Source organism: Mastomys coucha, unplaced genomic scaffold (genome assembly GCF_008632895.1).
Source record: "Mastomys coucha isolate ucsf_1 unplaced genomic scaffold, UCSF_Mcou_1 pScaffold18, whole genome shotgun sequence".
In the NCBI taxonomy this organism is placed as follows: Eukaryota; Metazoa; Chordata; class Mammalia; order Rodentia; family Muridae; genus Mastomys; species Mastomys coucha.
The window spans coordinates 54,009,159-54,032,538 of NW_022196900.1; the positions used below are offsets into that span (position 1 = coordinate 54,009,159).

The window sequence follows — 23,380 nt, forward strand, 5'->3', positions numbered from 1 at the left end:
AGTTACCTGACTGACTGTCCAGAGAGCCTGGTGCTCTCTGCTAGCTGTGCCAGCAGTGCTTGTGAGGTTTAATAAGATCTTTAAATGAAGAACTTTAAAAGAAATACACCATTTTAATTTTATGTGTTTGAATGGTACACATGCATATATGTAATTATGGCACGTGTATACCCTTTGCCTGTGGAACTCAGAAGAGGGCATTGATCCCTATAGATAGTTACGAGCTGCCATGTGGGTGCTGGGAAGTGAACCCTATTCTTTCCTAAGCTACCCCCAATCCCTCTATCAAGAAAGTAAATTTATGTGTCTCCACCTAATAACGTTCCTTAGCTGTCCTAGTGATGTATCTCTATTTTTCTTTGGTTTTTGGTTTTGCTTCTGTTCTTTGAGACAATGCCTCATTCTGTAACACTAGCTGATTTGAAACTCACTGTGTAGACTAGGTTATCCTCCAGCTTACATTGACCTTCCTGCCTCTGCCTCCCCTGCATATTGAGATAAAAATGTGTACTACAGTGCCTGGCCTGCTTATCTTTCTTAATGATTGGAGACTCTATGCCAGTTATTTTTTTTCATTTGCTTAGTGGAATAAGATAATATAGTTTCCATTCTTAGTCACACAAACTCTTGAAACTATTCTTTGTAAATGAATTCAATATTGTTTTACGTTTATGAAAGGTTTGTTTGTTAGGAGTATTTTCTGAGTTAGAAGCTGTGCTGAATTTCTTCTTTCTTTTCAATTAGGAGCAAAATAAGTGAACTTACAACTGAAATTAATAAACTTCAGAAAGAAATAGAAATGTACAACCAAGAAAATTCAGTGTATTTGTCATATGAAAAGAGGTGAGTAATCTTATAGTTAAAACATACAGGATCTCTATTGGGGATGCATACCTCTGAATATCAACTCAGTACTCCTTCAGTTTTATGAACATAACTTATTGAATATGTTTTATACCATCCATACAATTCCTAATATTAATCTGTTTATGTATTTATAAATGTACTTGTTTTTGTTTATAGGGCAGAGACATTAGCTGTTGAAATTAAAGACTTTCAAGGACAACTAGCAGACTACAATATGGTATTGATTTATTTTTTATTATATGTTTTCTTTATTTACACTTCAAATGTTATCCCTTTTCCTGGTTTCCCCTCTGAAAAAAAACCCTATTCCCTCCCTCCTCCCCCTGCTCACCAACTCACCCTGTCCTGCTTCCTGGCCCTGGCATTCCCCTACACTGGGGCATAGAATCTTCACAGGATCAAGGGTCTCTCCTCCCATTGATGACCGACTTGGCCATCCTCTGGTGTATATGCAGCTGGAGCCATGAGTCCCACTGTGTGTACTCTTTGGTTGGTGGTTTAGTCCCTGGGAATTCTGGGGGTACTGGTTAGTTCATATTATTGTTTAACAAACACTTTGAAACCCAATATTAGGACTTTTTTATGCTCTTTTATAATATTATTTATTGTTTTATAGCTCTTGTTTTACTTTTAATCATGTGTATGTGTGCATATGAGTGCAAGTACCCTCAGAGGCTAGTATCCCTCAGAAGAGGATGAGGGAGTTGGATCCCTCGACTTGGAGCTGTAGGCAGTGAAAGCTGCCTGATGTGAGCTCAAGGAGCTGAGTGCTGCTCCTCTGTCAGAGCAGTGCATGCTCGTAACTGCTGCGCCACCTTTTTTAAAGAAAACTTCATTTTGTAAAATACTTAAATGTTAAATATTTTTATTTATGCTGTAATGTATTAGGTAAATAAATATAAAATGTGAAAGAATAAATTAAAAACTAATTAAAATATTAACATGTAAAACATACTATTTATGGGTTTAATAAGCTAATATTTGTTGAATGGAAAGAACTTAATTAGTGAACTGATATATATCTACCATTTAGGTATTTTAGGTCTTAATACCACTAATTTATATTACAAATACAAAAAAGAAGTATTATATTTTAAAATACAAAGTATAGGTTAGAATGTTATAAATATAACAATAAGGCTTATTAGTTTTTATCATTAACTTCACCTAAGTAGTTTTTTGACTGTTTTGATTAATTTTTTTTGAGTAGTTTGACCTTTTATTTAATAAAAACCAACCCCCACCCCCTTGAAAAACAAAAACAAAAAGAACCCCACAGTTGAAAAGATTTCTCAAAAACAACAAAATTCTGTCACAGTGCTTTAATTACAGCACTCCAGAGGCAGAGGCACTCAAGTCTCTGAGTTCCAGACTAGCCTGGTCTGAACTGCAAGTGCCAGGACAGCCAGGATTACATAGTGAGACCACTCAACCCCCCACCCCCACCCCATATAATAAAATTCTGGCTCTGCTACTTCCTCAATTTCTTTGAAATGTGGACTATAACTTACTTGATAGAGTATTATGAAAACCGTGTTAATACAGATCTCGGTTCCTGATCACTGTCTGTCTGTTACTCGCTGATAACCATTCCTCGACTTAAGGGTTAGACTTAATGTACTATTTATGCTTTGTTCTGTTGGTTTTTTTTCTTTTTTCTTTTTTCTTTTTAATTTTTTATGGAAAGAATGTTGTTTTACATTTTCACTATTACAGCTTTGTAGAACAGTTAATATTTTCCAGAGGGGAAATATGAGCGGCAGGTAATCTCCACAGCTGCTTTCTTTGTGTTTCAGACTTTTCTTTATAAACTTGGTCTTCTCAGAGCAGGCAGAGCTCTTCAGTGTATGGTCTTAAAGGGACAGTATTTATTTCTCACTTTTCTACACAAAACATTTAGTTTACTTATTGACCAAATGATGAGTATGTTTAGTTTTTCATTGTAGTTCACTATTTTTCTTAGAAAATAAGATATGTAGAAAGATTAACACTGAAATGACTAGCTAATTATAAAAATAAGTATATATATTAAAACTTACATAAAACATTAAGGCTAACAAAATGGTGCTTTTGTTTCTAATATATGTTTTTTCTTTTAGTTGGTAGATAAACTTAATACCAATACTGAAATGGAAGAAGTAATGAATGATTACAACATGGTAAGAAAATACATAAATATAATCAATAGCTCCATAAAAATCATACCCTCTAAAATAAAGCATTTGTTTAGAAGTAGTTTGATAAAACTTTATGAGCCTTGTAGGCAGTTATGACTCTGATCATAAATATCACAATTATTATTCAGCACCCTTCATTGTTCTTTTAAGTCTCAGTTTTCCCCATCCCGATCCTCATCCCATTCCTCCTCACCCAGTCTCCAAGAGGATATCCGCCCCCGCCCCCGCCCCCCACCCCACCAAACCTCCACACTCCCTGTTTCCATTCTTTTTGCTAGTTCTCAGGGTTTCACTCCTGTTTCTCCCCGCCCCCGCACCCCCCAATGCCTGATCATGTTCCCCTTTTCCCCTCTGCCTCCTCCCTGTACCCCACCCTGACCCCCTGTGATCGCTTTCTCCCTCTCAAGTGAGATTGAGATATCCTCACTTGGACCATAAAGCTCTGTTTCACCTGATCTTGCACTAAGGAAGTTCCATCTATATTGCTTGGATATATATTAGTTAACAATATTTTGGTTTTAAGTTTTTAAAATGTTTCTTTAGGTGTTAACATTTTACAAGTAGAATTAAAACTCAATAGAAGTACTATCCTTAAAAGTCTTCTTATACTTTAAAAATTAGTTAATTATTTAAAGTGCATGGATGTTTGTCTGTATATATGACTGTACCCTATGCCCTCAGAGGTTAAAAACAGGGATCCCATTGCCTGAAACTAGAGTAACAGATTGTTGTGAGCCCCCATGTAAGTGCTGGGAAACCAACCCAGGTCTTCTGGGAGAGCAGCTTGTGTCTTAACTGCTGAGAGCATAGTTTTTTTAACAAGGAGGACAAGGAATGGATATGATACCAGACAAAGCTAATACTATCTTTGGTAAATGAGAGTTTGTGTTGAGTGGTCATGTTAATATCTAATGTATTATCACTTTAAACATTTGGATAAAGTATAACAAGATCTATAGTGTATAATTTATTTTTATGATAAAAGACTTCTATGAAACAGCATTTTTAAAAATTTTATTTTTGGGGCTGGTGAGATGGCTCAGCGGGTAAGAGCACTGACTGCTCTTCAGAAGGTTCTGAGTTCAAATTCCAGCAACCACATGGTGGCTCACAACCACCCGTAATGAGTTTTGACGCCCTCTTCTGGTGCTTCTGAAGACAGCTACAGTGTACTTACATATAATAAATAAATAAATCTTTAAAAAATAAATAAATAAATAAATAAATAAATAAATGATGTAGCCCTGACTATCCTGGAAGTCGTTCAGTAGACCAGGCTGTCTTTGGACTCAGAAGTCTGTCTGTCTCTGCTTCTTGAGTTCTGAGAAAAATGACATGCCCCACAACAGCCTGACTAAAACAAAACAAAACAATAGCAACAACAACAACAACAACAAACCCTAAAACCCCAGAATTTTTTAAATGACTTCTAAATTTGGGGTTCTAAAATAATTTAGTAAATTATTTTTATTTTCATAAACTTAGAAATGAGTATTATTGCTAGAAATAACAAAAACTGAAAATTGTTTGGTCAGTATGTAATATATGCAGATTCAGGTCTATGTATATACAGTCAGCTAGGAGTCATTAGGAAGTCATGAAGGATTTAAGAACAAAATAGTGTTGATTCTAGATTTAGCATGTAGCTAATCAAGAAATTATTCATTTGTTTTATTTATACGAGTACACAGTAGCTGTTTTCAGACATACGAGTAAAGGGTATTGGATCCCATTACAGATGGTTGTGAGCCACTACGTGGTTGCTGGGAATTGACCCCAGAGCTTCTGGAAGAGCAGTCAGTGCTTTTAACTGCTGAGCCATCTCTCCAGCCCCTAATCAAGTATTTATTGAACATACAATATATTACTGAGATGCTGTTTACATGAATTACTTTTAAATTAAATTAATGGACAGATCACTAAAGAAAAATGAATTATTTTGGTGTGAGCTTATTACGTTACTATAAGGACTAATTTACTTATCTGCTAGTGTTCTTTTTAGAGGAAAGTTGTGTTTTTTTCTAACTTTTGCATGTGGTATTATTATGATAATTTCATTTAAATCACAACCTTTAGAGTAATCATTACAGAGAGAGTCTAGTTTGGTGGTTACCCTTTTTTTTTGTTAATGAATAATGTCTGCATTAACTGTTTACACAGCTTAAAGCTCAAAATGATCGAGAAACACAAAGTATGGATATCATATTTACCGAAAGACAAGCGTAAGTTCATATGCAAAATTTTGGTATGTTGTTTAACTTATGAGTCATTTATTTCCTTATAAATTTTTAACTTTTTCTCTTATTTTGCTTTTGTTAATTAATTGCTGGATTAGATTTTTATTTATTTTTATTTCATGTACACTGGCATTCTGCCTGCATATATGTCTTGCAAGGGCATTGGAACCCCTGGAACGAGAGCCACAGAGAGCTGTGACCTGCCATGTGAGTGCTGAGAACTGAATCTGGGGCCTTCAGAAGAGTACCCAGTGCTCCCAACCACTGAGCCATCTCCCCAGCCCCTAATTGTTGGATTCTTATAAGTCAATATCTTACTCTGTAGTGTAGGCTATCTCAAACTCTGAAGGATCTTTCTGCCTCAGCCTCCCAAGTGTTGAGATTACAGACAAGAACCACAACTGGCATCTTACTAAGCCCTTACATTTAAAGTATGTATTTGTAGTAGAAAATGTATCATCTTTTCTTAATTTACCATAACATATTAATACAAAATTTATCTAAACATCAAATATATGCTGTCTTATTTACTCCCAAGGAGCTAAATTTTATAAAAAGGGAAGGACTACTCAGTTTATAAATATAATTTCTGCTTCTAAAAACTTAAACTCTAAGATGAATTATGTCTTTATATCTGACACTTAGAATTTTAATCTGGGCTTTTAAGTAGATTAAACCATGATCACTTAGTTCCACTTTAATGAAAGAAGTTATCAATTGGTAGGCTTTGTACAGTAATTGTCACTGATGAGCATTATTTGTGAATTATGAAAAGATCTTCATTATTAGTCTTTTTTTGTAAAAAGATATCATGTACATTCTTTTAAATATCTTTATTAAAGAGAAATTGGAACGACACAACATTGTATACTAGTATATCATGTTCCAAGTTCTGCCATCACATTTCTAGCTGTATTCTACCTTCAACTCTTTCCCTTTCCATGTATGCAGACAAAGAAAATCACAGAAAATGTGTTATACTAATTCATCCATAAGTACAGTTCAGTGTTTTACAGATGCAAGTAAATACACTTAGTTTTTCCACATATACAATGGTAAAATACAGATTTTGCTGGTTTTAATTCCACTCTTTAAACTGTTAAGTTGTTAAAATCATATTTACAGCTAAATTATTATAAGAGAATTGGTAAACATTTTACTTTAGATAGACCCCCCCTATGTTAGGGCTATTTTTTCCAGAATGTGTCTTTTGATCTGTCAGTACACTCTGAGTTATTATCTATTCTTCCAAGAAAGGGTTTGCTTATCAAATAAACTTCATAAACAGAGAGAGAGAGAAAGAGAAAGAGAGAGAGAGAGAGAGAAAGAGAGAACTCAGGGACTTAAACATGCTATGCAGATGCCCTTCAAAAAGTCAGTACTTTACTCTTGAGTTATCAGAGAACACCTGCGCTTAGTAAAATCTGTAAGTACTAAAGGAAAAAAAAATCTTTCACCTTGTTTAGATTTAGATTCCTTCAGTAATTTGACCAGGTACCTTTTTCTTTATAAATGATTGTCAGTGTCACTAGAAAGCAGAGAAAATCAGTGTTCTAGAAAACAATTTGGGAAGGATTGCTTTGTTTATTGAAACAGAGGTAGATGTGTGTGGATTACTTATATAATCTCAGTTCTAGCTCAGAATGATTTTAAAAAGAATCTCCCAAAAGAGATAGAGAAAAGTTTTTTCTTTTAAAGAAAATTCATAATTAGTTATGATGCCCAGTTTAGGAGCCATTGTAATATTAAACATGGCTGTTGTCTGTGGACCTCTTCCTAACACTGTCAAATACAGTAGTGATTCATAGGGAATTACTCCAAATCATTGTACCTGTACTTTAAATTGCTACAAATTTTTGAGGAAATTTTGTTATTTTAAGTTCAGGCAGCATTAGAAAATATTCTGTAATTCTGTGAATTCATTTGTGAACATAAGATCAATTTATATAGTTAAAGCTTCCTATTCCTCACTTTAATGATATAAGTCTAAAATTTGTATTTCCTTATTGATTACAATTTTAGTATAATTTAAGACATTGCAGCATATGTATTTGTTAATACCAGAATCTGCTCATTTTAGTTGATAAATAGTTATGCTTAGGCCTTGTTTTTAGCAGTCTGTAGTTTCTTGAACACTGTTGACACTAATAAATGCTGGTAGTATAGATAAATTATTAAACTTTTAGCTAATCAGTGTATGAATTATTGCATTTGGACTTTATTTGCAATATAGTAAAAAATTATAACTGTGATATTAACATAAGGTACTAATTAATATGAAGGCCTGCTGGTTATAGTTTTGTTTGCCAAATAAAAATCTCTTTGTCTAAGCTGTAAATACACTGAAAGTATTTTTCAAAATTTCAGCATGATAAAATTACTTTTCTTCATGTACCTCATTGACATCTATGTATCTGTCTTCAATAAATCCATCATCATCTACCACAAACGCATGCAACTGTTCAAATATCACTGTGGTGTCTTCGGAGTTTGTATCTGTTACTTGTGAAAGAGAACTTGTGTTCCTTGTAAGACCATTTTCATAGGTTTCCGCTTCGTGCTCTTCTAGGCGATGATGATTGTAACTAAGCAGAATATTGTACCATACTGGGCACTTGATAGCAATGAAGATGAGCAGTGAAGTTAGCAGTACAGTGGCAACAACACCAACCAGGAAAGCCCAGCTCTTCCCAAGAGGCCCATGCTCTTAAATAGAAGAGAGAGATTTTGTTAAGTTGACAGAAGGCAAGCAGTATTGGAAAGGAACATACTTTACAGTTTTCTGTGAATGAAATTACTAATACACTAAAGACAAGTGTGGACAAGGAACATCATTTTCCAAAATGACTAAAGGTTGAGCAACCCTAACTAAAAAACTCAAGATCCTCTGTAGTTTGTGACTTTAGTTTTTGAGCCCTACCATGATTTCAGAAGTGGAAAACTCAGGAGGGATCAACAGGCAGGTCACAGTTAAAAGACACAGTATTGTATAGATTATCTTCAGACTACATGCATGTGGTATTTTTGACACATAGATGAATTTTATGTTTAGTTTTGGATCTCCTCTCAAATATGCAGTACTCCATTTTAAAAGAGAACCAGGTATTGTTATGAGCTCATATAAAACCATTAACATATGCTTGTGAAGTGTGGTATTTAGTCTAGTAAATAGTAATTAATATTGATATCATGCATACACATGATATCTAATTGAGCATGGATTAGAATTCCAATATTTTATAAATTTTCGTTGAGATGAAGAATTGTTCTTTTACATTCTTTGTAGAAACTCCAAAGAGTAAAAGTCAAAAAGAACTGTATGTTTAGTACTTCAGCACTAGTAATACTCAAAATTAGTACATTACCTGTATTCCATGTTAAGTTGTGTGAAGAGTTATTAAAAGATGAATTCCCAATGGACTGAAAGTCTTCACTTATAGTGGAAATAAATTTAGAGTGGCATTCAGTTGTGAAGGGCGCTGACTTGATGCTGTAGTGCTTTAGCTCATCTGGGTAGCTACACGTGGTGATGCTCTCGTTTTCTGGCAAAGGAATAAAGATGTATTATGACGATAGAAGTAGCTCATAACACAGTATTGATCTAGAATTTTTGACAAGTCTGTCTCATTAGACGATAAGAAGGGCTAGAAAGGTGGTTCAGTAGTTAAAAGCACTTGGTACTGTTAAAGAGAATCTGCATTGAGTTTCCAGCTTCCACATGGTGGCTCATGATCATCTTCAACTCTAGTTCTGGATTGAAGTCCCTTTTCTGAACTTACAGGCATCAAGTATACACATGGTGCACATACATGCATACAGAATACTTATATGTATAATTCAAAATAAATGAACCAGAGTTTTTTATTGATTGTAAGATAGTGACTCGATATATTTTCATGTCAACGTGAGTGTTGATCCGTATTCCTGTTATATAGATTAAATGCAGTATGTGTTTATCACTTGGTTTTTATGTTGGAAATTTTTATGAATAAGATTATTGTTATAATCTGGTTTTCAAGCAGAGCATGATGTGCAGTTAACAAAATAAGACAACACCTTGGGTTCGGTCCCCAGTGCTAGAATTAGGCACATCTCATGTATTTTGTGATGCAATACCCTAAAGAATATATAGGAAATTCTTGGACATCTTTTTTTTTAAGCTAGGACCTTACTGTGTATTTCTACTTGGTCTGGAACTAACAGAGATGTATCTGTCTTAGCCTCCCAAGTTCTGGAATTAAAGGTGTGCCCTATCACACCTGACATATAAAATTAATTTTTTATAACAACACTTCATTTTTAATACTATCTTTTTGCATATATCAATCTTTAAATTGCCACTCCCTACAAGGTTGGGTGAGAACATGTCTGTTCTGAAGTTTCTTTCAGGTGTTTTGTTGGTTTTTGTTTTGTTTGGTTTGGTTTGGTTTTTTTGCAGGGGGGGGGTGTTGTTTGTTTGGTTTGGTTTTGGTTTAACTGTTATAGAAATGAAGTTCAAGGCCTGTGTCTACCATTGAGCAGTGCTTCTAGCCCAGCTGTTTCTTTTTATCGGTTCTCATTCTGCCATAAGCTATCAAAGCTCAGTCACATTGTCTTATTGCTTGACTTGGAGAAGGATAGCTTACCTAATGTCACATTAGACGTGTTCAGCCAGTTCTGCAACTCAAGTAGACCACAGGTACAGTTCCATGGATTTCCATCCAGAGTTAGTAACTCCAGATACAATAGCTGTGGTGCATCAAAGAGGCTTATCAAATTGTCTTGCAGATTCAGAACTTTCAGGTTGTTTAGAGGCACAAATGTATCAGGATTCAGTTGTAATATTTTATTTTGGCAAAGAAATAATTGTTTTAGTTTATTTAAGCCAACAAATGAACCCTGTTGAATTACACTGATTGAATTTCCACAGATATTTAAAATTTCTAGGTTGAAGAGATTACTGAAACTGCTGTTACATAAGGCAGTGATGTTATTCTCCATCAAGTAGAGCTCAGTGAGTAAAGAATACATCTGTAGCAACCTGGTATCTGAAGCATTCAGAGTAATTTGGTTATAACTGAGATCAAGAATGGTAACATTGTTACTGATACCCTCTGGAATCAAAACATAATTCCTTCTGGTGAAATTATATTTGACTTCCTAGAAAAGAAAAGAAAAGAAAACAGAAGTGATTTAATCAGATAAAATTTTACCAGAATTGATTAAAACTACATATCCAAGAAGAGATATTGGATCATTCTGGAAAAAGTTATCCTTTAACATAAAAAAGGAAGAACAAACATGTTTCTCTATGGAAATGGAATACTGAAGAGTAAGGACATTCTGATACAACCACTTAAGGAGAGCCAAAGATCTTCCAACTGTTAACTATATAAGCATTACAGAAAGAATATTGCAGTATTTCTCTTATAGAAATACAAAGCAAATATAATTCTGTTGACTTACTTAATCAGAAATTTGGCATATGCCTGTGATCCCAGCACTTGTGAAATCTTAGACAGGAGACTAACAAGTACAAGAACAACCTTGGCTGCACAATGAGATGCTTTCTCAAAAACAAAAAACAAAAAAAACAAAAAACATACAAAACAGACTAAGACCTTAGTTGATGTTTTAGCATACAAGATAGATATATATGGGAGAATTGTCTAAAAGTAAGTACTTTGATGTTTGTGGAGATACCAAGAAATAGTACATAATTGCTTTTATTTGTGTGTGTGTGTGTGTGTGTGTGTGTGTGTGTGTGTGTGTGTGTGTGTGTGTGTGGCGGGGGGCGGTGTTTTAAGACAGGGTACTCTATACAGCCTTGCTGTCCTGGAACTCATTCCTATAGACTAAGCTGACCTTGAACACCGAGATCTACCTGTCTCTGCTTCCCAAGTACTGGGATTAAAGATGGGTACCATCACCACCCAGCTGCTCTCTATCAAATATAAAGCCATGCTGTGTGGTGATACACACTTTTAATCTTAGGAAGAGGCAGATGCATTTCTATAAGTTTAAGGACAGCCTGGTTTCCATAGTTGTCTCAAAACAACATCAAATTAAATCATGATTGTTAATGAGCTATAATACAAGAAATGATTCCCATATGTAGATAAACATTCAAAGAAATAGTTCTTGACTAGCTCTGCTGCTGAAAAAATAATGCACCACATGACAGTAAGCGTCAGTGAGTTTTTAAGTTTCTTACGTTTATGCTTTGTATTGATGGACATGATGGGGTTGTGTTGATGTTGATTGATGTTTATTTGCAATAGAGTCAGTATATTGCAGGAGATGGCCAACTCCTGATCATCCTGCCTCCACCTACTACATGATGGACTACAGCTTTATGCTAACACAATTGACTGAGTTGCTTAAAAACTGTTTTATTTTTTATTTTTGACAGAACTAGGGATTCAACTAAGGCAGTATATACAAAAGATCTCCCACTGAGCTCTAGCCCCAACCTATATTCTATTTACTTACATTATTATTTTGTATATTTTGAGTATGTGCTTACTTGTGCATGTTAGATGCAATTTAAATTCTCATGTTTGTAGTAAACCATTTTCTCACCTTTCTTACCTCCAACCTAGGGCTTGATTTGAACTGATTTTCTTTTCTTTTTTCTTTTTTTTTTTTGGGGGGGGTCTTGAAACTAAAATCTCTGATTTTATAGTTAAGAATTTTCAGAGTTGTACTTTATTAATCAGCTTTTAAAGTTTTTAAAAAATTTATGTGTATGTGTGAGTTCTTCATGTAAGTATGAACATCATGTGTCTGCTTGTTATCTGTGGAGGCAGAAAGGGCTTCAGTACTCTGGATCTGGAATTACAGGTACTTATGAGCCAAGATGTGGGTTTAGGAAAGGAACCTGGGTACTCTGCAGGAGCAGAAAGTGCTCTTAACTGCTGAGCCATCTTTTTAGTCCCATTTGGTCAGCTTCTATAAAGAATTCACTTTATGCTGGGCAGTGGTGGTGCACACCTTTAATCCCAGTGCTTGGGAGGCAGAGGCAGGTGGATTTCTGAGTTCGAGGCCAGCCTGGTCTACAGAGTTAGTTCCAGGACAGCCAGGGCTACACATAGAAACCCTGTCTCGAAAAAACAAAAAACAAACAAACAAACAAACAAATTCACTTTATAAAAAAAAGAATGTTTTGTCAAATTAGGCTTTTGCCCAGAGGTTACAGAATTTTAGTATACATAGATAAGTAAATAGTTTTTATTTTATTCTTTTTAAAAAGATTTATTTATTTTATGTATTTGAGTACACTATAGCTGTCTTCAGACAAACCAGATCCCATTACACATGATTGTGAGCTACCATGTGGTTTCTGGGAATTGAACTCAGAACCTCTAGAAGAGCAGTCAGCACTCTTAACCACTGAGCCATCTCGCCAGCCCCTTATTTTGTATTTGTGTATATTTGTGTATCCATGTGTCTGTATATCCATGTGTCCATGTGGGTTTGTGGTGTGTACATGCATGAGTCTCCATGCAAATGCATGTCATAGTACTTATGGAGGCAGAAGACAGTTTTCAGGAGTTCTCACCGGGATTTAAAGATGGAACTCAGGTTGTTGGGCTTGGTGGCACACACCTTTAGCTGCAAAGACATCTCACTGGCTCACATAATTAACTTTTAATAGTTTGTCAATTGTGTTTATTTTTCTTTTGTTAGTCTTTTGCTTTTATGTATCTTACTAGATTTTTATACAGTATATGTTTGAGAACTTTTTTATTATTGGTTGAAACTTACTGTTTCAGAAGCCTGGCTTTTGACAGATAGTAGTAGCATAGAGAAGAGCCAAAACATGAAGCGTGTAACTTTCATATCGAAGGCCTAAGAGAAAAGAGAATAATTTTATCTCAAAAGATACTAGGATTTCAGAGGTTGAGTACATACATATGTTTTTCTTTTAAAATACATAAAATATGAAGTACTTACATTGCTTTTCATTATCCTGTTACTAACCTTAACACACTAAGCAGCCTCTGTGGTCACTGAAATTCAGTATTTTTAGGGTGTCTTATTAGCTTCAGATGTAATGAAGAAAACAGTTGTGTTAAAATGTTTTCAATGTACATGAAAATCTCAAAGGAACATATTTGTTATATATGACATGATTATGTACATACTTCTCTAGAGTGATGCTTCTTGGTATTTTTAAGAGCGTTGTGTTAATATTATTAATCGATTTGTAGTGGTGGAAGATAAAAATCACTAGTTTTCCTTCAAATATTCTCTACCGTAATTTCCAGTACATTGACCCATCACTTCCTTACAGATACTTAAGTATTCTCTACTGTAATTTCCAGTACATTAACCCATCACTTTCTTACGATACTGAATGATTTTTGCCAGATGGATAGTATGGGTTTTTAATGTCATTACCACTTGTAAATTATTGTTTACTGGACCCTGAAACTAGCATGATTACTTTTTCTATTTTAGACTTTTTTTCTCATAAACTGAGCATTTTTTCCGTGTGTTTAGTTTTCTTTTTTTCTTTTTTTTTTAAGATATTTTCTTTATTTACAATATTTCCTTTCCCAGGTTCCCCTCCAAAAAAAATAAAATAAAATAAAACAAAAACTAAAACGAACTCCTGTTCCCTCCCCACTCCCCCTGCTCACCACCCCAACCCCTCCTGCTTACTGGCCGTGGCATTCCCCTACACTGGGGCATAGAACCTTCACAGGGCTAAGGTCCTCTCCTCCCATTGATGACCGACTTGGCCATCCTCTGCTATACACATGCTGCTGGAGCCATAAGTCCCACCATGTGTATTCTTTGGTTGGTGGTTTAGTCCCTGGGAGCTCTGAGGGTACTAGTTAGTTCATATTGTTGTTCGTCTTAAGGGGCTGCAAACCCTTCAGCTCCTTGGGTTCTTTCTCTAGCTCCTTCATTTAGGACCCTGTACTCAGTTCAATGGATGGCTGTGAGCCTCTACTTCTGTATTAGTCAGGTACTGTCAGAGCCTCTCAGGAGACAGCTATATCAGGATCCTGTCAGCCAGCACTTGCTGGCATCCACAATAGTGTCTAGATTTGATGACTGTATATGTGAGGTTTTTTTTCATGAATTTATTCCCATGTTCTCCAATAGCAGATTGCTCAGTAGTTAGTAAGTACACAGTAAGTATTCCCTCCATGTCAACTGCATGAAAAGCCTGTGCTGGAGCTGGTTCATGTGCTTAGTCTAGAGATGTGGACTAAGGAGCCCACAGCTGTTTGCTTCTGCCTTTCATGTATACATTCTCTGTAGTCTTTGTTGCACATTCTTGTTTTTCAGGATTCCCAGTTTTGTTTTATTGTTTTTGTTTTGTTTTGTTTTGGTGGGGTGGGGTGGGGTGGGGTGGGGTGTTATAACTTCTAAGAAAGACCATGGGAAGGACTTTTTTTTTGTTCTTTAAGAGATTTTGGCTAGAAAATTAATCCTAGGTAGGAAATAATTTTCCCTCAAAATAGCAGTGGTCATTGCCTCATTTTTATTGTAGTATAAGCACAAAATAAGAACAACTTTTAGACATTGGAGTTCATTGTAATAAGGCTGTACTTCAGTGAACCTCACATCACCAAAGGATTTTACCTCCATTGTTGCTGAGAGTTGACAGTTCTGCTGCGTCAAGGAATTAATTGTAGGCACGAATTTTGGATATAGACTTCCTGCTATGGTCAAAGCTATTTGACTTGAGTGATTGTCATCATTCTCAGCCCACAGAGAACAGGTTACATTCATTTAGGAAATGGTGTGTGTATTAAGATGGTCTATCCATGAACTCATAAACCAGGTGTTTCAATGAACAATGGTTCTGCTTGGAGGGTGGCACAGACATTAGATGAGGGTAAGAATCTGGTTCATTGGCTGTGGTGATTTTGAAAAGTATTCATCTCAGAGAAAGAGTAACTTAGAAAGTCATCTTCTTCAAACTTGATACAAGAGTTATAAACGTCAAGCAAAGCATTCAGTCTCACTTTTTGTTGTTCTCTTATAAGCCACCTCCCAAGTTAATTGTCTACATTTTTTTTGGCTTTATAAAATTTTGAAATATGTAAGCTGTTCTGAAAACCAAAGTATATTGTAAAAACATCAAATAAACAATCCTACCAATAGAGAAACTAAGATAGGAGAAGCCTGATTTCAAGACCATTATGTGGTACCCGGCAAGACCTGGAACAACTTTCAAGTCATCATTTTCCTATTTTTCTTAGTAGTTTTGCTCTGCTTTTTGGAGATAATTTCAGATTTATCTTTAGAGTTCACGTTCGATGCATCCTTTAGATTGTAGCCCTCCTCTCATTCTCTTAGTATGTTTTTTCAGTAGATCCTGCTATGGCTATATTTTTCTTCATACTGTTCTCCCCCTGCTCTGCTCTCCTCTGTCTCTTTCTTTTTCCACCCTTTGTGCTTTTTTGTTGTCTTTTTTATGAATAGCTTGTGTCCCCAGATTTTACTTTTTTCAGCTTATGGAAGCTTTTTTTCATGAATCTTTTAATATTTTGCTTGGAGGTATAGTGGTAAAGAGGGAAACTAAGTGGCTAATAGGAAACTGTGTGTTTTTTCCTGTAGAATGACTTGGTGGACTTTGGGGGACTTCTCAAATTCATTACCTTTCTTTCAATTTAGTTGGATTCCACAAAATAATTTCTCTAAATGGTTTCCTAGACATACAAGTCTTTGTAGCCACAATTTTAAGAACTGGAGGGTGAAAAGGTGATTTAATATTAATATTTGATGTATCAGGTATAACTTATTCTAATAGTGTTCCTCTATTCACTTGGGCCTAGTAGTCAGATTGTCTTTTATTCCTCCATCGGTACAGAGAGCTCTTATCTTACACAAAGAAGGAACATCATCTGTCAGGGCAGAGGTGCGGAGGACATTTTGCCTCCTCCTCTACTTCCAGACTACCTGATAATGGTAATTTCTGGACCAATCTAAGTTCCTGTAACAGAAATTAAGTGAAATTTCTGCTTTTTCCATTGTTAACATGGGAAAATTTGCTTTTGCAGTTACCATTTAACTGTTAACTTCTAGACTTCTAAATTTCATTCCTGTTACTTCCTAGTCTATTCTCTCTGGTTTTGTGGGCTTATACTCCCTTTTACCTTTACCTTTTATTTTAGTCAGGTTTTAAATAAAAGCCAAAGTTAATAGGTATATTCAATATGCTGCTCAAAGTAGAAATTGCCCCTTATTGAAAAGTAATAATCCTAGTAGTTATTTTCTATTTAATTATTTTATTTATGTTGATGTTTCATATTCTGTCTCTCTACCCGTTTTCTAAAAGTCATCACAGAAACCTTTTTATCCACAAATACGTTTGAAAGGATATAATTATTGTCATGTTTAGGGAGCCTTCTAAAATTTAATCTTTTATACATGAAAGCATTTGTTATAGATAATTACTGAAGATTTTAAAAAGATTATTGAATCCAAGCAAGAAGAAGAAAAACCAAGTAGATTAAGAAGATTCTTTTCGAGTTACTGAAGTCTGTTTGCTCATAGGTGATAAGAATTTATTATTTTCCGATGCTGGTCTGTTGTTGTCTGTTCATTCATTGCTTTCATTTTGTTGATCTGCTTAAGTTACTTTCCATTCTTTTTGTCATTTCAGAGTCAAGCTTGCTAGAAAAAGCTACTTTGCTTCCTAGATTTTATATAATATCTATTTTATATGGTATATATACATTTACATATACACATATATACACATATACATATATATAAAATAAAACGCTTTTAGAGCCAGAAATGAGATCAAGTGACATCTTACTCCACACCGAAGAGATGGGTGGAACAGAAGCAAGTTAGGGCCAGACATGCTTTTTTCCAACACTAGGGAGGCAGAGGCAGAGGCAGAGGCAGAGGGATCTCTGTTTTTGAGGCCACCCGATCTAATATGCATTCCAGAACCTGTCTCAAAGAATAAAAAACAGATGAGGAATAAAGTGGAGTTGAGGTAGGGTTGCCAAGGGAGAAGGAGCTAGAGGATCGTGTTATGTTTATCACCTAGTAATTGCTTTCTAGGGTGTGCTAAAAACGAATTATGAAGTTAGAAATGCTTCCTTGATGACGTTTAGAAAGGAAAGCAGCATATAGTCAAGGCTTCACACCTTCAGCACATCTGCAGCATTGCTGTGGTTAAAGTCTTCATGCTCACTGTCTGCAGGCTTTTCCACATAGTGCTTACATCTTTTGCCAGAGAAGAGAACAACAGAGAGTGAATGGTAACCTTGGTGATACTACATAAATCCCCAGACATAAACATTTCCTTCAGAAAGTTGATTTTAAAAGAAAACAGTTTTTAAAAAGACAGTTAAGTGAGGCCATTTCTTTTAAGGTTTTCTCAATTTGAAAGTTATTTTGAAATGATTTTTGTGTTTTAAAAGGAATTTAAAAATGAGGAAGAATTAGAGCATCAGTTTCTCTTAGCTGGTTTATGGATTTAAGAGCTCTTTACATAGGAACACCAAATCTATACACAAAGGAATGCCGCTGATGTGGAAATCGTCTCTCTTAAATGAAATTTTCAGTACAAGCTTAGGAATTTTAGATTATTTTGATATAATTTAATATGTGCAGTGAGATAAAAAGCAGCATTTTTTTGGTTTTGTTAAATAAAGTCCAGAAGTAATTTTGTTGTTAAGGATTTTATACATTTATGCCATAATACAATGCTTTTAGAGTAAGATGTTGTTGACAGCTATAATTATTACTCTCTCTAACTACTTTGTGATTTTTATATTTTAAAACTTAAATAATAAATAACTTATTAGAAATTATTTTTGAAAACTGTTTGATAATAATGGTAGTAATCATCCTCAACTAATTCTTTTGATCTTGTAAATTTGTTTTAAGGTTAAAGTTATTTTAGACTTCTCTGATTAACATTTAAAATAAAAACATAAAAAAAAAATAAAAATGTTCTTAAGCTGGACAGTGGTGGCGCATGCCTTTAATCCCAGCACTTGGGAGGCAGAGGCAGGAGGATTTCTGAGTTCGAGGCCAGCCTGGTCTATAGAGTGAGTTCCAGGACAGCCAGGGCTACACAGAGAAACCGTCTTGAAAAACCAAAAAAAAAAAAAAAAAAAAAAGTTCTTAAAAATTTGATTCCCTAGATGACAACTTTTGTATTCCATTATAACTTGATTTGTAAAGAGCCTGTTGCGTGTGATGTATGGTAATATTATTTCTGCATTAGACAGTGTGAAAATATGATCATGTTCTTTGTTCTTTATCACTAATGGCAAGAATTGCTCTATAGATCTGACGAAGTTAAGAACAACTAGGCCTTAAATATGTAAACGCTTACCTTTCCTTTCTCCGTTTTGTATCTGAGACCGGTGTGTGTGAGGAGTTTACTCTGCTTCTTCTACACCATTAGAAAAGCCTGTGTGAGGCGGTCACATTTCACTGTTTTAACCTTTGTACCCATAAACAAGTGATTAAGGAGAAGCTGGACTTCCTTAGCAAAAGATTGACTAGATCGTAATTTCTTAAAGACATCATTGACTTTTTAAGTATAACAAATAACATAGTTTACTTAGGTTTTGTGTTTCGCTTCAAAATTTTATCAAAATATTAACAGTTTTATTTTGTGGCTTAAGGTGCAAAATATTGAGACTCTTTTTGAAAGATGTTACTAAGTCAGGGTTTCTATTCCTACACAAGTGTCATGACCAAGAAGCAAGCTGGGGAGGAAAGGGTTTATTCAGTTTAAGCTTGCACATTGCTATTCATCACTAAAGGAAGTCAGGACTGGAATTCAAGCAGGACTGGAATTCAAGCAGGTCAGGAAGCAGGAGCTGTTGCAAAGGCCATGGAGGGATGTTACTTACTGGCTTGCTCAGCTTGCTTTCTTATAGAACCCAAGACCACCAGCCCAAGGATGGCACCACCCACAAGGGGCCCTCCCCCCTTGATCACTAAATGAGAAAATGCCTTACAGCTGGATCTCATGGAGGCATTTCCTCAAGGGAGGCTCCTTTCTCTGTGATAGCTCCAGCTTGTGCCAAGTTGACACACAAAACCAGCCAGTACAGTTACTAAAGTAATGTGAGTTAATTTTAAAGCTGTTTTATATTTTGTTAGATTCAAATGAAAAATATATCACCAAGTTTTATATTCCACTGCCTTTCAACATTGTTGTTTGCTCATTTTTAAGATACCTTGCTTTTATTAGTCACTTTACTGCCAAGTTATTACAGGGGCAAAGTGCTCAAGCCATTTAAAGACCTGGCAGCTATTATATATCTTCAGAAAATAAGATACCTTCCTTGTGATGTAATCTTAACCCTCTGTAGAGTAGAATGCAGTACAGTATTAGCTCCCACTGATCGACAGTGAGAACTGCAAGAAACAGGGTTTCTTTATTGAGTAATGAAATATAGGTGAGCTCATGTGCTCACTTAATTTTTAACATTAGAATGCACATGCTAATTATTGATGGTCAGAGGAAAAATATGACTGCCTGTTCAGTGAAGAAAGAAAAAAAAAAAGAAAGAAATTCCTGGGTGTCTGTTTCATACTCTGAGATGTCTGTAGTAAATGCTCTAAGTTTAGGTTCCTTTGGCTAGTTGTAGGGTCTGAGTGTATAGAAGGTATGGAGTACATGGCCCTAATGGACTTAGCTGTTATCTGATTGAAGAGAGTAGAAGTTGTTATCTATGAGTAAAAGACAGTAACTAATGATAGATTTTTAATCAGATTTTTGAAAAAACAGTGAAAAATCCCAAACTATGACCTTTGTACAAAAATTTATGTTAAACCAAACTCACTCTTTCCTTTTTTTCCTTTCTTTTTTGTGACAAGCTCACAGTCTGCAGTCCTGGCTAGCCCAAAACTTCCTATGTAGACCAGGCTGTTTCTGAACTCACAGAGATCTGCCTACCTCTGTGGCTTAAGTACTGTGATTAAACTCATGGGCCACAATACCTAGCAAATACATCCTCTCAGATTTTTTCTCAGATTTTTTTAAAAGATTTATTTATTTATCATATGTAGGTACACTGTAGCTATCTTCGGACACCCCAGAAGAGGTCATCAGATCTCATTACAGATGGTTGTAAGCCATCATGTGGTTGCTGGGATTTGAACTCATGATCTTTGGAAGAGCAGTCAGTGCTCTTAACTGCAGAGCTATCTCTCTAGCCTGATTTTTTTTTTAATGGTTCCTGGTAGATCCTACATACTATGAGGCAGTCCTCATTCCCAAGAGAATTATGTAACACAGACTACACTAGACTGGGGGCAGGAGAGATGACTCAGAAAGTTGGGAGAGGTAGCTATATGATGGTAGAGAAGGCAGATATTCGAGATGGGGTAGGTATCAAAATACATTATATGAATTCTTAAAGGGTTAATAAAAATACTATTTCTTTAAAAAGAAAGTTTTTCTACCCTACTAGTAATTGACTATGTAAAAAATAAAATACAGTGCACACTAGTGGTATTTCTTGTGAATATATTGTGATTACATGATTAGGGTAATCATTGTTATTATTATACAGTAGTTATATTTTTCAGGAAATTAATGTGTTATGGTGCTAAAATATGTTTGTTAAATACCCCTTGTATTTAAAACAATAGGTAAAAGCAAGTATAAGCATATTATTGATCTTAAGGTATAATTTGGTTTTAAGTTTTTATTAGATCATCATCATCATTATTATTGTGTGTGTACATGTGTATATAGGTACTCATGTGACATGGTACATGTGTGCATTTAGTTCTGTCTTGCATTATTCCATGGATTGAAAGATAATCAGGCTTGTGCAGCAAGCATTAGACCAACTGAGCCATCTCACCAAACCCATGGTTTTTCTTTTAAAAACCTCAAATTGTGAGGCTGGTATGATTGCTCAGTGGTTAAGAGAAGTGTTCTTGCAGAGGACTAGGATGTGGTTCCCAGCATGTACATAATAGCTTACTACTCCTGAAACTCCAGTTCCAGGGATTGACACCCTCTTCTGACATCTGCAGGCACTAGGCCCACACATGGAGCACATAAATATGTGCATGCAAAACACTCATTCACAGAAGACAAAATAAATGAGTCCTAAGAATAATTCACATGGTAGTGGAGCTCTCTGAATTGGCTAGTTCAGTCAGAGCTGCCTTGCTTTACATGATTTACACAGTAACTTTCTATACAGATTTTAACTTGATCAGAGAATGCTATGACTAACAGATGTTTGAAAATCACTGTTTTAAAACTAAAATTTACTTTTGGACTATATCACCATCAAGTGAACCCTCAGATGTATAAGGCCTGAGAGATTATATATGATAATCTCTCTGTTTTAGTCATACCTTTGAATAGATAAATTGGATTTATGTATTCAACAATAAATAAATTGGATTTGAGGATGCAGATGAGTAAAGTATATTAAGTCTGACCTGATATAATCAAGTTTTATATGGTTGATTTTGTTTTAGGTGCCTCAAAATAATTTTATTTTTCCCCCCTCAGTACACTAAGAGAGACTTTGTATGCTTTTGATTTCAGGAAGGAAAAGCAAATCAGAAGTGTAGAAGAAGAAGTTGAACAAGAAAAGCAAGCAGCAGATGGCATTATCAAAAATATGTCTCCTGAAAAACAAGTCAAGTACATAGAAATGAAAACCACAAATGAGAAGCTGTTGCAGGTGATATTACTCTGGACTGTATGCTAGGCGTGGAGCACCATATTTCTCAAAGTACAATTCAAAACTGATAACCAGGGTCTCTGAGAGTGAATTGGACCTACTCATAATAGTCTCTTTGTGATCCCACAGTCATCTAAGTGTGGAAGACACTGGTATAGGATTCACTTTCTTATGCTGCATAGTTCTAGCTTTTAAAAGAACATGTAATAGTTTACTTCTCTGCATCTTCAGCTTTGCATGTCATAAATATATAAGAAAACACTTGGATATAATTATGTATTTGAGGCAGGGTCTCACAATGTAGCCATGGCTGCCTTGAAACTTGTTCTATAGACAGGGCTAGCATAGAACTCACAGAGATCCTCCTACCTCTGTCTTCCAAGTACATGCACACATTATCTAAAATCTTGGGTTTTTATGGACTTTTAATAGAGATTAAAGGGGTTCACAGGCCAGAGCCACATGGATCTTAATTTTCTTTCATTTTCCTCCTTGTTTGATTAGCGACAAGCCTTTTAACCTGTTATGTTCCTGATTTGAATGGTTTCCTAGTCATGTTGCCTAAAGGAACTTTCAGGTGCTTGATGATAACCCTCCCAGTGTTAAACACCAATGCTTCTTCAAGCCCTGATGGCCCTAAACTGAAGAATACCAAAAAATTGGGCCAATAACTGCCAGTAATGAATATTATTTATTTCTCAGATATTGCTTCATTTAGAATATTTTTTATCTTGGACAAATTTTTTGGGTAAATGAGTCATCGAAGAAAGCATATTGTAGAACTGCCAAACTATTACAAAGTATATTAAATTTTGTACAAGGGTTATGAATGATCAATGGTTCTTTCTCCTTCATTTCTCCTTCATGTCTCCTCCCTTTCCTTTCTCCTTTTTCCCTCTGGTCAATTGTCTTTCCTTCCCTCTCCCTCCCTCCCTCTTTCCCTCCCTCTCTCCCTCCCTTCCTCTCTTCTTCCCTTTCTCCATTTTTCTGTCCTTCCTCCCTCATTGCTCCCTCTCTCCCTTCCTCCCTCCCTCCCTCTCTTCTTTCCTTTCTCCATTTTTCTGTCCTCCCTCCCTCTTTGCTCCTTCTATTTCTTTTTCCCTTTGTCCCCTACTATGTATAAGTCTTGACTCTAAAGGAGTTAGGCAAAAGATGTGAACATGTGGCTAAAAATTATTAGAATTTTAAATCTTTATTTTGAACAATGACATCATTAGTTTGAAAGTCTTTGATAACTACTATAATCAAAATACTGACAAAATAATTGTGACAAACATACAAGGATTTTTTTAAAAGAATTATTTATTTATTTTATGTATATGAGTACACTGTTGGTGTCTTCAGACACACCAAAAGAGGGCATCAGATCCCATTACAGATGGTTGTGAACCAGATGTGGTTGCTGGGAATTGAACTCAGGACCTCTGGAAGAGCAGTCAGTGCTCTTAACCACTGAGCT

General features: G+C 35.4%; 2 protein-coding genes across 4 annotated transcripts in view; one reads left to right on the forward strand and one right to left on the reverse strand.

Annotated features, from left to right (window-relative positions):
- The window catches only part of Ift74 (intraflagellar transport 74), a 76,886-nt gene that overhangs the window by 12,138 nt on the left and 41,368 nt on the right, over window positions 1-23,380 (forward strand). For all 3 annotated transcript variants that reach the window (XM_031377862.1, XM_031377860.1, XM_031377861.1), the window contains exons 5-9: window positions 745-843; window positions 1,024-1,084; window positions 2,967-3,026; window positions 5,205-5,266; window positions 21,783-21,921. In XM_031377862.1, the coding sequence (XP_031233722.1) occupies window positions 745-843; window positions 1,024-1,084; window positions 2,967-3,026; window positions 5,205-5,266; window positions 21,783-21,921 (421 nt within the window). The remainder of the gene's footprint in view (window positions 1-744; window positions 844-1,023; window positions 1,085-2,966; window positions 3,027-5,204; window positions 5,267-21,782; window positions 21,922-23,380) is intronic.
- Window positions 6,100-18,645, reverse strand: Lrrc19 (leucine rich repeat containing 19). The gene is made up of 5 exons (XM_031377863.1): window positions 18,588-18,645; window positions 13,028-13,111; window positions 9,907-10,420; window positions 8,647-8,823; window positions 6,100-7,987 (listed from the first exon to the last, which is right to left on the reverse strand). Exons 2-5 carry the CDS (start codon window positions 13,100-13,102, stop codon window positions 7,659-7,661), a joined length of 1,095 nt encoding a protein of 364 aa, XP_031233723.1. The 5' UTR covers window positions 13,103-13,111; window positions 18,588-18,645; the 3' UTR covers window positions 6,100-7,658.

Bases quoted from the DNA above. Each gene is read 5' to 3' on its own strand.
- Lrrc19 (XM_031377863.1), bottom strand. From the start codon at position 13,102: ATGAAAGTTACACGCTTCATGTTTTGGCTCTTCTCTATGCTACTACTA. The intron at 10,421-13,027 runs GTAAGTTTCAAC...TTTCTTTTCTAG, and splicing joins AAAGCCAGGCTTCTGAAACA to GAAGTCAAATATAATTTCAC. The intron at 7,988-8,646 runs GTAATGTACTAA...CTTCTATTTAAG, and splicing joins CAACTTAACATGGAATACAG to AGCATGGGCCTCTTGGGAAG.